Genomic DNA, 15,618 nt, shown 5'->3' with positions numbered 1-15,618 from the left:
CGTCAGCAGAAGGGCACGTACAGGCAGAATCACGTACCTGTACGTTGCCCTTTAAGAGGCGGCAGGGGCGCATGCGCCTGCGGGAAGCTCCGTGAGTCCGGTCGCGGATCCCACGGACTCGATCGCCGCAGGGATACCCGCGATCGCCTCACGGAGAGGAAGAATGGGGAGATGCTAAAGTAAACAAGCATCTCCCTGTTCTGCTTAGCAAAAGTGACGCCTATCTCTTGCCTGTGATTGGAGCAGAGATCAGTGATCTGTAAAACACAGCAACACCCCCCCACAGTTAGCAACACGTCCCTAGGACACACTTAACCCCCACGCTGCCACCTTGTGGTTAACCCCTTCACTGCCAGTGTCATTTACACAGGAATCAGTGCATTTGTATATCACTGATTGCTGTATAAATGACAATGGTCCCAAAAATGTATCAAAAATGTCCGACGTCTCTGCCATAATGTCGCAGTCACGATAAAAATCACTGATCGCCGCCATTTAAAAAAAATTTAAATTAAAAAATGAAAAAAATTAAAATAACTTTTACGCAAACCAATCATTTGCTCATTTTTTTATTTTATTTTTTTTTAACCAGAAATATGTAGAAGAATACGTATCGGCCTAAACTGAGGAAAAAAACTTTTTTTATTTATTTTTGGGGGATATTTATTATAGCAAAAAGTAAAATTTATTTATTTTTTTTTTCAAAATTGTCGCAAAATTATAGCACAAAAAATAAAAACCGCAGGGGTGATCAAATACCACCAAAAGAAATCTAAGAAAATATTTGTGGGGAAAAAAAGGACGTCAATTTTGTTTGGGAGCCACGTCGCATGACTGTGCGATTGTCAGTTAAAGTGACGCAGTGCCGAATCGCAAAAAGTGCTCTGGTCTTTGGCCAGCCATATGGTCCGGGGCTAAAGTGGTTAAAAAAAAAACGAAACAGTAATGTTAGCCAAATTTTTTTGTATAATGTGAAAGACAATGTTACGCCATGTAAACAGATAACTAATATGTCATGCTTTAAAATTGTGCACACTCGTGGAATGGCAACAAACTACAGTACCAAAAAATCTCCATAGGCAGCACTTTAAAAAAAAATCTAAAATGATTGCTCTCGCTCTGACGATCGCAGCGATACCTCACGTGTGATTTGAACACTGCATATGCAGGCGTAACTTACGCGTGCGTTTGCTGTGCGAGCTCGCTTTTATTGCTGTCGCAAGGAATGTAAACATCCCTTGTGACAATAGGTGGTGACAGGTGCTCTTTTTGGTGGGATCGGGGGTCTCAAAGACCACAAACCCCTCCTTTGCATTTCAAAGTATTCAGATCGCCAAAAACATTGATTCTGAATACTGTGATTTTTTTTTTTAAACTGCGCCATTGGCAGCCGAGTAAACCGGAAATGACACTGTGTTTACACAAAGGAGACTGAATCGAAGATCGAACCCTTGTGTTTTTTCATCTTATTGCATCCTGTGCATTAGGCCGGGTTCACACCGCTGCGATGCGGGAACGCCGCGAATCCGCGGCGTTTTCCCGCATCGCATTACTCCCGCCGGCAGTTCACACTGCCCTATGCGGATGGCTGGGAGTGTCAATGATATGTTAATGACACCCCCAGATCCGTCCGCATATCGCAGTGCGATCTGCCGACTCGCACAGGAATCGGATCGCATGGTGTGAACCCCCATGCGATCCGATTCTGTTGCGGACCAAAAAAAGGGTCCCGTGCGAGTTTGCTGCGGGAGCGATGCGAATTCAGCCATACTATCTGTATGGCTGAACTCGCATCGATACGGAGATCGGATGTGATTTGCGGTGCGAATCACATCCGGATCTCCCCCCGCAGCAGTGTGAACCCAGCCTTAAGGTGAAAAAAACTTCTGTCACTGACCGGTCCCCCCGCCCCCCCACTTTTACTCACCTGTATTCCCCTGCCAGAGATGTACTCTTCCCTTCTGCTCGTTGTCTCGGCTTTTGATTGGACAGGTTCATAGCAGAGCAGCCATTGGCTCCCACTGCTGTCATTCAAATCCAATGACGCGAGCTTCGGGGGAAGGGGCCCGAGTCCTACATTTGGCGTCTATCGCCGAATGCTAGACTCAGGAGTGTGCCCGCAAGGTAACCCCCCCGGGAGAACGTTTCTCCTAGGGGGTTAAACGATGTGGGGAGGCACCACCGGGGGACCCCAGAAGAGGAGGATTGGGGCCACTCTGTGCAAAACTAACTGCACAGTGGAGGTATATATATGATATGTTTGCTATTTAAAAAAAAATAAAAAACCAAGCCTTACAATGACTTTCTCCTGGACTTTTCATGGTCCAGGAGAAAGGCTCCTGGACCATGGAAAAAAAAGAGCATTTGTGATTGTACTGTCCCTCATCCCAGCCTAAATTATGTCTAAATCAGGGTATCAGGAGAGCTGACGGTATAGTCAGTCCACTACAAGAGACCAATGTTTCAGGATAAGCAGTGCAGGGAATTATCAGAAAATTAAAGGTAATTTCCCTGCCCTCAGTCGCTCTCTAGTATTTTTTCAAGATCGTTGATCTATTTAGGGGTATAGGATCTCAGGGCTTTGGAGCAAATTCTGAGCCTCCCAAACACTTTCACTGCCACAGAAAAAAAAGTGCTGAACATGGTCCATTAGTAATATTAAATAAAAAATGTTTGTAATTTATTGTAATGTGTCTATTTTATCTAGAGAGAAATACAGGATGTGACGGTTGAAGAGTATGGTCACTTAAAGTGTTCCTAAACCCACAACATCAAAATGAGTCTGTATATTCTTGTTATAGTCACTGTGGAACCTAAGGGGTTAATCCTGTGTAAAAAGGCTGTTTTGATCCTGGCTTCTCTGACCTCCTCCCTCCCCTTCCACAGTCCCCAATCCTCCTTCTGATAGTACAGATCCTTGGGGACACTCTGCACATGTTCAGTTTGGTGTGTATTGCTAGAGTTTTTTTGTTTCCTGGGATGCTGCATGTGATCAGTACAAGGCCAATCAGCACTGTCCAGACAGAGAGTCAGGGGCCCTGCAGCCTCATAGAACAGTCACAGTAGAATGAACACTCCTCCTACAAGCTTTAACCAATGTACTTCCAGACACTGATAGAAGTCACAAGACTGCTGAGAAAAGGTATATAGCAGTTTATATTTATTAAAATAATTGCATTTCCATGTTCTGTGTACTGTGGCAGACCAGCTATAGTGAATGCAGGGCCCTGGGTTTAGAATTACTTTAAGTATCTGGTGATTGTTGTACGTTGAAAGCTTTGAAATATTTTAAATTTTCATGAAATTTGTACATACAGATGGATTGTAACACAATGTGTTCATTTTCCTATCCCTTATGTAATTGGACAATATATCCCAACTGAGGCGGGCATATTTTTGGTAGAACAACTGTAAGTGACCAAGATCTTTTAAGCATAGTGAGGGTGGTTGAATGTTATTTTGCCAAGTTCCTTTTTGCATTTTTATGATTTCCGTAGCAAGAAGGGGGACTGTGGTAATCCTAATTATACCTCAACAAAATCTTAAAAATTCCTTTTTCTGCAACATGGTGTTTGAGCATGAGCATACTGCAGCAGGGTGTGCTAGAGAGGTGTCGCTCTATGTCATGAGTGTTTTATAGCCTTCCCCATCAGTGGGCCTGGGGAACCTGCTGATGTATGCTGGCAGAACTATGAAATATCTGAGACACTTCCTGTTCTGTCTCCTCCCCCTGAACTTTCACCCCAGGAGTATGTCATCCTAGAAATTCATGCTCTCTTAAAGTGGAACTACAAAAACACCACTAGGCACTTCTGGCTATGGCCATCTTCAGTAAGGACAGTTGATTTATGTAACATTTACTACTTATTGGAATCCATCTGCCCTTAGCTCAGGCACATGTCGGCATGGAAGTGTGCTTAGCTAAGAGAGCCCATCCTTAACCACTTGCCACCCACCCTATAGGCAATTGACGGTGGCAAAGTGGTTGCATAATCCTGATCGGACGTCATATGACGTGATCAGGATTATGACTTGCTGCGCGCCCCCGGGGGTGCGCATCGTGGCGATCGTTGTTGCGGGGTGTCAGTCTGAAACCCGGCAACTACGATCTCGGTGAAGAGTCTCCGACGGAGACTCTTTACCACGTGATCAGCCGTGTCCAATCACGGCTGATCACAGTGTAAATAGGAAGAGCCGGTGATCGGCTTTTCCTCACTCGCGTCTGTCAGACGCGAGTAGAGGAGAGCCGATCGGCTGCTCCTCTGACAGGGGGGGTCTGTGCTGATCGATTATCAGCACAGCCCCCCCGAGGATGCCCACACTGGACCACCAGGGATGCCCAGCAAAAGGTAATCCTCCCTAGACCACCAGGGATGCCAGTCAGTGTCACAATGGATGCCAATCAGTGCCCATAATGGATGCCAATCAGTGCCCACAATGGATAAAACTGATTGGCATGCATTATTGTTTGGCACTGATTGGCATCCATTAGTACAGTATAATAATACAATGCCGCCTATGAGTGCCCACCTGTGCCGCCCATCCATGCCCACCTGTGCCGCCCATCCATGCCCACCTGTGCCGCCCATCCATGCCCACCTGTGCCGCCCATCCGTGCCAGCTATCAGTGCCAATTTGTGCCACCTATCAGTGCCCATCCGTGTCGCCCATCAGTGCCACCCATCAGTGCCGCCTGTCAGTGCCCATCAGTGCCACCTATCAGTGCCACATATCAGTGTCCATCAATGCCACCTCATCAGTGCCACTTCATTGGTGCCACATCATTGGTGCCCATCAGTGCCGCCTTATCAGTGCCCATCAGTGTAGCCCCATCAGTGCCCATCAGTGAAGGAGAAAACGTACTTATTTACAAAGTTTTGAAACTGAAACAAAAAAAAACATTTTTTTTTAAAAAAAAAATCTGTATTTTTTTATTTGTAGCGCAAAAAATAAAAACTGTAGAGGTGATCAAATACCACCAAAAGAAAGCTCTATTTGTGGGGAAAAAAATTATAAAAATTTCATTTGGGTACTGTGTAGCATGACCGCGCAATTGTCATTCAAAGTGCGACAGCGCTGAAAGCTCAAAATTGGTCTGGGCAGGAAGGTGTTTAAGTGCCCTGTATTGAAGTGATTAAGACTCCTGGGATCTATGACATCCTTTTGCCTAGGCCTTGAAAACCAGGAAATAACAGAAGAAAAGTAAAAATAAAAAAAAATCTGAAACGGGTAAATGCAATATACTTTCCTATCTATTTACTAATGCTAACAGCATAAAGAATAAACATAGTCAATGTTGATTGAGAGAGTGAAGCTGTGCTTTAAGCTGAACATAAGCGTATCGAGTTTTACCAACAGAGAACATTCATCTTTCCACGCTGTTTAGTGTGGCTGGGGGAATTGAGTGATATTTCTAATTTTGTTTGTGGGCCTGTACAAGAGAAATCCAAGCTTGTATAACTAGCCTGAAAGTGGTTGTAAACCTGAAAAAAAAACAGACAAAGGCAAAATGAGCTAGTATGCAATGCATACCAGCTCATTATGAAAAACTTACCTTAGATCAAAGCTGTTACAGCGGCACCTGCACACAGCTATGACTGGCGATATGTCTCCGAAGTTATTTCTGGGTTCGTTGGACATGTACCAGCGACATGTGGAGATTATGGCACCAGTTATGACAAAAATGAATAGAGAGACATATTTACAGGGAGTAATGCCTCCCTCTATGTACGAGGCAACAGTTATATTGATACCAAAACCAGATAAAGATGGAACTGAATGTGGGTCATATAGACCAATTTCATTACTAAATATAGATTACAAAGTACTAGCAAAAATATTAGCTAAAAGGCTTAACCGGTTCCCGACCAGCGCACGCCGATGTACGTCGGCAGAATGGCACGGGCAGGCATATTGGCGTACAGGTACGTCCAGTCTTTAATGCCGACCAGCCATCACGAGCGCGCCATCAGCGGCGCGCTCGCATGCTGGTCGGGACCCCACGATCATCTCACGGGGCGGCTGAACGAGGAAATGCCATTGTAAACAGCATTTCCCCATTCTGCCTAGCAACTAGTGACGCTGATCTCTGCTCCATGTGATTGGAGCAGAGATCAGTGTTCACTAAATTAAAGCCCAGCCCCCAACAGTTAGTAACACACCCCTAGGAACACTTAACCCCTACACTGCAACCCACTGGTTAACCCCTTCACTGCCAGTGTAATTTACACAGGACTCACTGCATTTATTTAGCAGTGATTGCTGTATAAATGACAATGGTCCCAAAAATGTGTCAAAAATGTCCGATGTGTCCGCCAAAATGTCGCAGTCCAAATAAAAATCGCTGATCGCCGCCATTACTAGTAAAAAAAAAAAAAATTAATAAAAATGCCATAAAACTATCCCCTATTTTGTAAACGCTACAACTTTTGCGCAAACCAATCAATAATCACTTATTGCGAATTTTTTTTTTTTTTACCAAAAATATGTAGAAGAATACATTTCGTCCTAAACTGAGGGAAAAAATGTTTTTTATATATTTATGGGGGATATTTATTCTAACAAAAAGTAAAAAATAATGCGTTTTTTTTCAAAATTGTCGCTCTATTTTTGTTAGTAGCGCAAAAAATAAAAACCGCAGGGGTGATCAACTACCACCAAAAGAAAGATCTATTTGTGGGAAAAAAAGGACGTCAATTTTGTTTGGGAGCCACGTCACATGACCGCGCAATTGTCAGTTAAAGCGACGCAGTGCCGAATCGCAAAAAGTGGTCTGGTCTTTCACCAGCAAAATGGTCCGGGGCTGAAATGGTTAATGAAGTAATTCTATCCATCATAGCGGATGACCAAACTGGATTTATGCCAGGGAAATCCACCTCAATTAATATTAGCAGAACGCAGTTTATGATACAGATGAGAGAGATTATTCCAGAAACAAGTGTGTTGGCAACGTTAGATACGGCCAAGGCATTTGATTCTATAGAATGGGAGTTCCTACAGACAGTGTTGGAAAAAATGGTTTTGGGGAAAAATTTTGAAAATGGATCAGAATGATTTATAAACAACCATGGTTCTAATCTGTTAATAAATGGAATATTATCCCCCCACAATAAAATTACACAGGGGAACAAGTCAGGGTTGCCCAATGTCACCTCAATTATTTGCCCTGGCAATTGAAGCATTGACAAATTTAGGCAATCAAAAAGGTACAAAGAGATTAAAGTGGTGAAAAAAACTGAGCATATAGGTTTATATGCAGATGACATTATATTATACAGTATATGGGAGATGCACAAGCATGCCTGATGGAAGCGATGAAAATAATAGAAACTTATGGATCATTTTCAGGACTTAAAATAAACTGGCAGAAATCAGCACTTATGTTGCTACGCACGGTAACGAAAGGAGAGTCCAGACCCCATTAAAAATAGTTGACATGTTTAAATATATAGGAATAAATATCACTCGGAATCCTGAGGAAGACGTGAAAGTTAATCTAATCCCCTTGGTAGAATATGTTAAGAGAAAACTGGGAATATGGATAAGGTTACCAATGGCAGGAAGAATTCATCTGGTTAAGTCTATTGTATTGTATTGCCCAAGTTTTTGTATGTGTTTGCACATTCCTCTGTAAAAATACCAAAACGGATATTAAAAAAATGAAATTCACAGGTGACTAGGTTTATTTGGGCACATGGTAGATGTAAATTAAAACTTAGTAAGTTACAAAGACCAAAAATAGAAGCCGGGTTGACTCTCCTGGACTTATATTTATATTACCTGGCAAGGCAACTGAAGCACTTAAGGTCTTGGGTAGGACAGGAAAAAAAAAACAAGGATAGAGGAATATCTATTGAGTAAAATGCAAGTAAAAGACCTCCTGATAGGATTAGAAATAAAGGATCTGAGGAGGGTAGGAGTAAAAATCCCTCTTCTAAAGGTGGCCAAGGCAGTATGGAAGGAAGCAAAAAAACTGACGGGCTTTACTGATATTCCATGAGAAATTGCCTTGTGGAATAATCCAACATTTGAGCATCTGGAAATATGAGCATAGCAAATTCTGGAAGAAGAATAAGATTACAACCATTGGTCAGCTTTATGATAAAAATATATTAGCATCTGTGTAAACAATATAACTTATAGAGTAAACAGTTTTATAGATAATTTCAGTTTAGCAGGTGCTTCAGGTATAGTTTAGAAGAAAGGAATTTAAAAATATCTAAATATCCCCTTACAGCAGGGGTCAAGTCCTGGGGAAAAAAGTGTAAGAACTCCCACCCAAGATCCACTCCCCCACCAAAAAATAAATAAAAATGATATGCTCATATGCACAAATGCTTCAAAAGTGGTATTTTTCATCCAATTTTCGTATTGTGTGTATGAAGCTTAACTGTTAGTACATAAAAAAAAAAATTCTCAATAAACATAAATACGGCAATTCTCTGAATAATCAGCATTCATTCAATTGTGCTTCCATGCAAATGTGAACATCATGTTCTGATCTTTATTGGGGAATGTTATTTTGTATATAGAGTGTTTATGTGGTGAGTTTACACTTTTCATTGAACAGAGGTTGGATAACACAGGGTTAAATGGAAAAGTCATAAATTAACTGCACATTATCTGGACAGAATGCTTAGGGAGATAGTGATGTGTTCCTGCTTAGTCGATGTATGTTAGCTTGGGGGGCTGCAAACTCTGCAGGGCTCCAAGACACACTCGCTGATATTCCAACCTAAGCTATTTCCACATAAACTTTCCTTCTGGCATTAAAGAGGAAGTAAACCCTGATGAGTTTACTTCCTCTTTCATTCCCTGCAAAGGCAAAGCATAATGGACTACTATGCATCGCATAAGTGGCCAATCCACAACTTGGTCATGTGGCACTTGTGGCAGGTCACGTGGTACACGTGGCACTCGTGGCTGTTCACGTGAAACTCGCGACAAGTCACGTGGCACCCCTGGCAGTTCCTGTGGCACCCGTGGCCAGTAACGTGGCACGTTGACAATACATAACTTGTGGCAGTTGATGTGGCAAGTGGAAAATACACAACTTGTGGCAGGTGATGTGGCAAGTGGACAATACACAACTTGTGGCAGGTGATGTGGCAAGTGGACAATGACATACAGCATATGTACTTGCCTTAAGATCGACATCCGTGACTTCTTCAATCAGGCATGCTGACAACTTCATTGATGTGATAAATATAAATGAAATAAGATGTGTGTTTTTTTGCACTGGTACACTGCAAGTATGAGAAGTTGATGTGACAGATATATATAAGTAACTAACCATCTTCCAAAATTTCTAATTCAAATAGAAAAGATTAGAAAAAATATATAATTTAATAGAATAAAATAGAAAGAATATACAACCATCTTCTGAAATTCGAATTTCAAATAGAATGAATTAAAATTTTGAAATTAATTAATTTTAAATTTGGATAGAAAAGATTATAATAAAATAGAAAGTTGACTAGAAAACAATAGAATAGAATATATTATATTTTATTCTGTTCTTTTCTATTGTTTTTCTAGTCTATTCTTTTATATTCTATTAAAATCTTTTCTATTCAAATTCGAATTCATTCTTTACGAAATTTGAATGTCTAAAAAAATAATTATATATATATATATATATATATGATTATTATTATTTTATTTTTTTTAGACATTCGAATTTCGTATAGAATGAATTTGAATAGAAAAGATTTTAATAGAATATAAAAGAATAGACTTATTCAAAATCTTTTCTATTCAAATTCGAATTCATTCTATACGAAATTCGAATGTCTATAAAAAAAAAAAATAATAATAAATATATATAATTATTTTGTTTTATATAGACATTCGAATTTTGTATAGAATGAATTTGAATAGAAAAGATTTCTATAGAATATAAAAGAATAGACTAGAAAAACAATAGAACAGAATAAAATATAATATATTCTATTCTGTTCTATCGTTTTCCTAGTCTATTCTCTTTTTCCATTTTAATCTTTTCTATTAAAATTCGAATTCATTCTATACGAAATTCGAATGTCGGAAAGAAATATATATATATATATTATAAAACCACCATCTTCCAAAATTCGAATTTAGTATATAATGATTTCACCAAATCACCAAATTTGGGGTTTCTAGCACCAAGTGACCCTGAGATATGTGGCCCCAAATTAGGGTCACAAAATGTCATTCTCTGCTACAGAAAAGTGTTTGTCATATTGTCCATATCAGAGAATGACTTTTTGCGACCTGAATTTGGGGCCACATATCTCGGGGGCCACACTCTAGCTGTAAGTGGCCCCCGAGATACATATCTCGGGGTCACTTGGTGCTAGGAACCCCATAACTTTTGGCAGGTGATGTGGCAAGTGGACAGTCCACAACTTGGTCACGTGGCACCCGTGGCCGGTCAAGTGGCACCTGTGGCAGGTGTCATGGCAAGTGGACAATCCCCAACTTGGAGTTCGGGTTAGGTTTAGGGTTAGGGTTAGGGTTGGGGTTTGGGTTTCCCCTTGAAGAATAAGGCTTGGACTCAGTGATAGAATAAAAATAAATAGAAAAATAATATTTTATACTATTCTATTCAATTGTTTTTCTAGTCTGTTCTTTTGTATTCAAATTTTTTCTATTCTAATTCATTCTATAGGAAATTCGAATTTCGGAAGATGGTATATATATTTATTCTATTGTGTTATTATTTTATATTCTATTTTACTGTATTCTTTTTTTAGAAATCGATTTATATTTTTTCGATTTTTATTCAAATTTGTTTTCAAATTCGATTCGACCAGAATTGTTTTCGAATTCGATGTCGAATGCATTCAAATTCATTAGTTATATTTCTTTCGTATTTGTTGTAATTCGTTATTTTTTTATTCGGACATTCGGATGCATCCGAATGATGCAAAATTTGGCCGAATTTCGATTAGTTACGAAACGAATTGCACATGCCTACTGAAGATAGAGGAGGGGGAGATTCAGCGGGATACACAGAGCAAGTATTCAGGACAAGGGGGGAGGATGAGGAGACAGAAAATCAGGGGGGGCCGGCGGGGAGGAGCGCATCACGAGAGGTCTGACTAAATACAATCTCTTAGCAGCAGGGACCTGATCTACCCGTCAGCTAGCTGTGATTGACAGGTAGATCGAAGTGGAAGCTGTCATGGGCCCCCTACTGGCAATGCCTGAATGGTCAGGTGTGCGGCACTTACTATTGCGAGCTGTGTCGGTGGCTGCTGGTGTAGCACCTGCCACACAGCTCGCATATTTCAAAGTCTTGCAGGACATGGCTGCTAATGGGAACTGAGTTCCTGTTGTCGAAAAAGTACAGGAACTCCGTTCCCATGCGTTCCCGCAGGACTTGAGCCCTGCCTTACAGGTATTTTGAGATCACGGGGACCAAAGGGATTAATATCTAAGCTCTACTCACATTTGCTACAGAAAAAAATAGGAGGTGAACATGAAGAATAAGAGATAAAGGGCAGACAGCTATCCCAGACATGAGCGATCAGGAATGGGATGAAGTCTACACCTCCCACCTAAAAGTATCCCCCGCAATGAATAATAGGATAATTCAGCTAAATATAATACATCAGACATACTTGGCTCCAAATAGACTGCATAAAATGGGGATGATGCCTGAATCAAAATGCACTAGATGTGGGCAGGGGGGAGCGGACTTCCTTCATGTAATGTGGTATTGTGGTAAAATGGGGAGATATTGGCAACAGGTGATCAGAAAAATAGAAAAAGTTTTAAATAAATCTATCTTGGCCACATTGGAACTCTGTTTGCTGGGGATATTAAGGGATGAGAAAGGTAGTAGATATAACAGGATTTTCTTACAGGAAGTATTATTTCTGGCAAGAAAACAAATAGAGAAATGGATTCAACCAAATCCACCGACAAAAACTCAATGGGTGAGAGCAGTTAATGAGGTTTTACCTTATGAAAGAATAATGTATGAACAAAGGGGAAATGTGCAGAGGTATGAAAATATATGGGCAACGTGGAATAGATCATGCTTAATGTGGTGGTAAACCCTCCCTCACAACTTTGTCCCATGTAAATCGGCATAAAAAACCCCTAATGAACACTGCTTGTAGATATCTCCTTACTTGCTTAGTATTGTTGTAATCCTTTTTGTTCATTAGAATGATGTCACTGAGCATGCCCAGATCTCCCCTGATTTACGGCACACTCTCTATGTCTTATCTATCTGTTATCAGGACTTCCTACCGCACAACACTGATATCCCAGGAGGCTTCATAATCACTCAGAGCTTTCTCCTACACCCCATGTGACCCTGTGACATCACATGCAGTGTAAAGCACGGCATGGGACAGCATTACTGCACTCTAATCAGCTGAAGCTGATAGGACTCAAACAGGCAAACGCTGGATAAGCAGCACAAGTAAATACTATAAAATAAAACAAGTCAGCTATGAACAGGGAAGCAGGGTTGCCATAGAAACGTTGGATTGAGAAGGAGGCTTGGTTAACAGTACAGGAAGTGCTCAATGTAAGGGCGTAAATACACTCCACTGTGGACTCAGAAAACAATACTTAAGATGGCGCTGCCTAACCCCTGGAAACAAGTTTTTTAAAGTTTCTTTAAACAGTAAGTAATATGCGATTTGGGCTGGATTACAGTGGCTATAGTTTGATAATAACTTATAATGGGCTAAATGAAAAGAAGCATCAGAGTGGGAGAGTTTACTTCCTCTTTAACAATAGACACAGGAATATCCAAAAATGTAGTGTAAAGTGGCCATGGGTGGATGTGAGAGAATGGAGTGAATGAGAGGAGAAAATGGAAATGTAATTAGAAGTATAAAGCCCCATACACACTATCCGATTGTCTGCTGATTTTTTCCATCAGATTTACCAAAACCATATAATATGAGGTCAAACCTTAGGGGTTTCAATGTGTATGCAATCAGGCAGGCCCTTGCACTACACTGTTTTGGTAAACCTGAAGGAAAAAATCAGCAGACAATCTGATAGTGTGTATGGGGCTTAAGAAGAATTGTATAAGGATTTAAAATGTAACTATGTAAATTATGTAAGGAAAATATTTTGTAATAAAGAGTGTTGGGGGGGGGGGGGGGGGGAAGTGATACGTTTAGCAGAGCATTTCTTTATTAATGCTACAAATATACAAAATACATTTACGTGTGAAAATACAATTAATGTATACTCTTCTGTTGACCTCCAGGGGTGACTGGGACAGTTTTTACTACAGATCTCCAAGCCAGTACAGCACCTGTGGATGACATTCTTCATATTAACCAAAGTAAGAATTATTCTGCTTTCTTATCATCTACCGTAAAGAGTAAAATATGAATGCATAATGCTTATTTTAGCAGCTAAAGTAAATGTTTTAAATCCTATACAAAATAAATCTAATTATACCTAGTTTAAGATTAACGTTACACGTTCTTTCTAGGACTGGTTTCAGAAGACCACCTGGGGTCCAGCGCTTATTTTGAAGGGGATATTCTTATAGTAAGTTTTATAAACGTTGTGATACTTGAACAATATGTAAAATGATAGTGTTTTTTTTTTTTATCACCATGGTGCCCTGAGCTTACATACAATATTGCAGAGAGTAATGCTGATGCGGTCACGTCGGTGCATCCCCCAATCTTCTGTCACCCACTCCGCACACCGGTTCCTTCTGTTGACCTCCGCATCCCTGTGTCCGCTAATGACATGGAAACCTAACAAATTTGAGGCTGGGTTCACATCCAATTCGCGGAACATTTTAAAATCTATTTGTTTCAATTTCTCCACCTGAAACTCGCTCATCCTCACTATATTGCCAAAAATATTGGGTCCCCCCTCCAAATCATTTTGTGATGCGGGGTTGTTTTTCAGGGCTTGGCCTTGGCCCCTTAGTTCCAGTAAAGGGAACTCTTAAGGTGTCAGCATACCAATACATTTTGGACAATTTCATGCTCCCAAGTTTGTGGGAACAGTTTGGGAATGGCTCTTTCCTATTCGAACATGACTGTGCACCAGTGCACAAAGCAAGGTCCATAAAGACATGGATGAGCGTGTTTGGGGTGGACCTCAACCCAATAGAACACTTTTGGGATGAATTAGAGCAGAAACAGGCCTTCTCGTCTACATAGGTGCCTGCCCTCACAAATACGCTTCTGAAAAAATGGTCAAACATTCTCATACACACACTCCTAAACCTTGTGGACAGCCTTCCCAGAAGAGTTGAAGCTGTTATAGCTGAGAAAAGGATGGACCAACTCAAAATTTAACCCTATGGACTAAGTCTGGAATTCCATTAAAGTTTGTGTTTGTGTGTGTGTAAAGGCAGGCATCACAGTACTTTTGGCAATATAGTGTATTTGCACTTAAGTGTGGTGATGGTCACTCACAGACTATACTGGACACTTATTTTTATTTTTTAAGCTTTACTTTCTGATATAATTGGTTTACCCAATTGATTTTGCAACCATAATCGTCTGTGCCTTTCACATTATTATTTGTGCCACATTTTTTTCACGAATTGGAAGCCTCTCATTTAAAGGGGACAGCACAATTTTTTACTTTTGTTGTATCCTGTATTGTTATTTACCTTAACAACAGTTACTTTTGGTAATAAACAATAAGAACTGAAAATAAATTGCATGGCTGAAAATGACAATTTGTGTTATATATAACAATGGTTATCAAATGTTTAGATGTCATTACTTTACTTCAACATTCATTCAGCGCTGGAGATAATCATACTTGACTGAGATGTAGATAGCCCAGATTCTTCTTGTAGCAATGTGCTCCTTTCATATGTTGGATGTTTTTCCCCCTTTAGACATCCACCAAATTCAGTCCAGATATTACAAAATGGGTAAAAAAAGATGGCTTTGTACAAATACCATACGTTCTTGATCCACGTTACAGTGAGTACAAAATTCAAATGCAATTTCACACAAAATGCGGTATCTTGAACTTTGGTATAAACTGGCAGTTGTATCCGTTGGCTTCAAAGGGTTCTTTTCGATTTTCCCAGATGAATTTACTTGTGCTGACGGCCTATTGGCAAAATGACCTTTCAGACCAAATAAGCTCCCTTTTTTTATTTTAAAGTAGATCTAAGCCCGATCCCTAAAAAGCTCACATAATGTAAATTATTTATGTATTTTTTTTTTTTTATTACCAATTGGAAACTTTTAAACCTGCAGCTTTTTATTAAAAAAATACCAGGTGATTCTGCCAGGATGGTTTTTGTTCAGGCATTTTCTTTTATAAGGTGACAATGCTCTGTCTTGTTTTACAATTGCTTTCATGTGTTATCAACCTGTCACATGTTCTTCCAGTGAAGATTTACTAAGCACTCACTGAGCAGGCATGTTACATCTGTGACCAAAAACTATCCTAGTTTCTCCTTTAAATTGTTTCTTTCTTTAAGATCAGGACTAAATATTTTAGATATTTATGAAAGCTGTGGTCTTCTATTTATCCAGCAGATGGTTCTTTAGGCTTTTTTTTCGTGTTTACCCATTTCTCTTTTGCTGTAAAAGCCTTTTAACAAAGCTCAATAACCGAAGATGAAATTTACACACAAGTGAGACACTGTAGTTACTCGTTTATCAGTGA

The 15,618-nt window shown here is 40.1% G+C and overlaps 1 protein-coding gene across 1 annotated transcript in view; it reads left to right on the top strand.

Annotated features, from left to right (window-relative positions):
- The window catches only part of LOC143962245 (uncharacterized), a 16,518-nt gene extending 1,077 nt beyond the window's left edge, over window positions 1-15,441 (top strand). The window contains exons 2-5 of the mRNA XM_077471568.1: window positions 13,223-13,300; window positions 13,454-13,512; window positions 14,834-14,921; window positions 15,431-15,441. Coding sequence (XP_077327694.1) covers window positions 13,223-13,300; window positions 13,454-13,512; window positions 14,834-14,921; window positions 15,431-15,441 — 236 coding nt within the window. The remainder of the gene's footprint in view (window positions 1-13,222; window positions 13,301-13,453; window positions 13,513-14,833; window positions 14,922-15,430) is intronic.
- The last annotated feature ends 177 nt before the right edge of the window (window positions 15,442-15,618 follow it).

This window comes from Lithobates pipiens, unplaced genomic scaffold (genome assembly GCF_037356315.1).
Source record: "Lithobates pipiens isolate NorthernLeopardFrog02 unplaced genomic scaffold, aLitPip1_a1.2 Scaffold_8, whole genome shotgun sequence".
NCBI lineage: Eukaryota > Metazoa > Chordata > Amphibia > Anura > Ranidae > Lithobates > Lithobates pipiens.
The sequence above is the reverse complement of the archived record's forward strand: the minus strand, read 5'-3'. Positions and strand labels throughout refer to the sequence as shown.